Source organism: Myotis davidii, unplaced genomic scaffold (assembly GCF_000327345.1).
Source record: "Myotis davidii unplaced genomic scaffold, ASM32734v1 scaffold1006, whole genome shotgun sequence".
NCBI classification, from domain to species: domain Eukaryota; kingdom Metazoa; phylum Chordata; class Mammalia; order Chiroptera; family Vespertilionidae; genus Myotis; species Myotis davidii.
In genome coordinates this window covers 561,345-562,001 of record NW_006297143.1, presented here as the reverse complement: position 1 = coordinate 562,001, position 657 = coordinate 561,345, and the positions used below count along the sequence as shown (strand labels likewise).

General features: G+C 68.5%; 1 protein-coding gene across 1 annotated transcript in view; it reads right to left on the bottom strand.

Annotated features, from left to right (window-relative positions):
• LOC102774999 (complement C4-A) overlaps nt 1–657 on the bottom strand; it is a 14,572-nt gene that overhangs the window by 3,771 nt on the left and 10,144 nt on the right. Inside the window, exons 30-32 of the mRNA XM_006772868.2 lie at nt 473–499; nt 295–388; nt 7–218 (exon numbers count right to left, since the gene is read on the bottom strand). Coding sequence (XP_006772931.1) covers nt 7–218; nt 295–388; nt 473–499 — 333 coding nt within the window. The remainder of the gene's footprint in view (nt 1–6; nt 219–294; nt 389–472; nt 500–657) is intronic.

Genomic DNA, 657 nt, shown 5'->3' with positions numbered 1-657 from the left:
GGCTCACCAGATGCACACGGTGTACTGCACTCGGGCCTCCTGCTCCTCGGCCACCTTGGGCACCTCCCTTCTGCGGCGGCTCCTCCGCCCCTCAAACAGCTGCAGGGGTGTCACGGGCTGGGAAAGGGCCCCCGGGTCGTCTCCGGCGAGGCCCAGACTCGCGGAGTCACCCTGGCTCTGGTAGTCATAGTAGTCCGGGTAGTCCTCCTCGGCTGCCACTGGGGGAGGGGGCACTGAGACTCAGCCCCTGCACCAGCCCCTGGAGGCCCCAGGGCGCCCGCCCCCGGCACTCACTGGTGTACTCCACGTGGCCCAGCACCGTCACCTCGATCTGGAGATCCTGGCAGGTCGTGTTCTGCATGTCCAGGACGTTGTAGGTACGGAGGACCTGGCCAGCAAGGGGCGTGGAGGGAATATGGCACCTGGGCCCAGGCCTCTGCGAGCACAGCTCAGGGCACGGCCGGGCGGGGGCTTTGAGGCCTGGGCCCTTCCCATCTCCCTCCTGACCAGCAGAGAACACGAAGGGCCAGGCGGGCTGGACGATGAGGCGGGGGCAGGGCCGCCCTCGGGAGCGGCGCTCTGCACCTGCTGAGGCCGCAGGGAAAGGCTTTGTGCCGAGGCGTGAGGAGTTTGCCTCATGGGAAGAGAAGCAGGGGG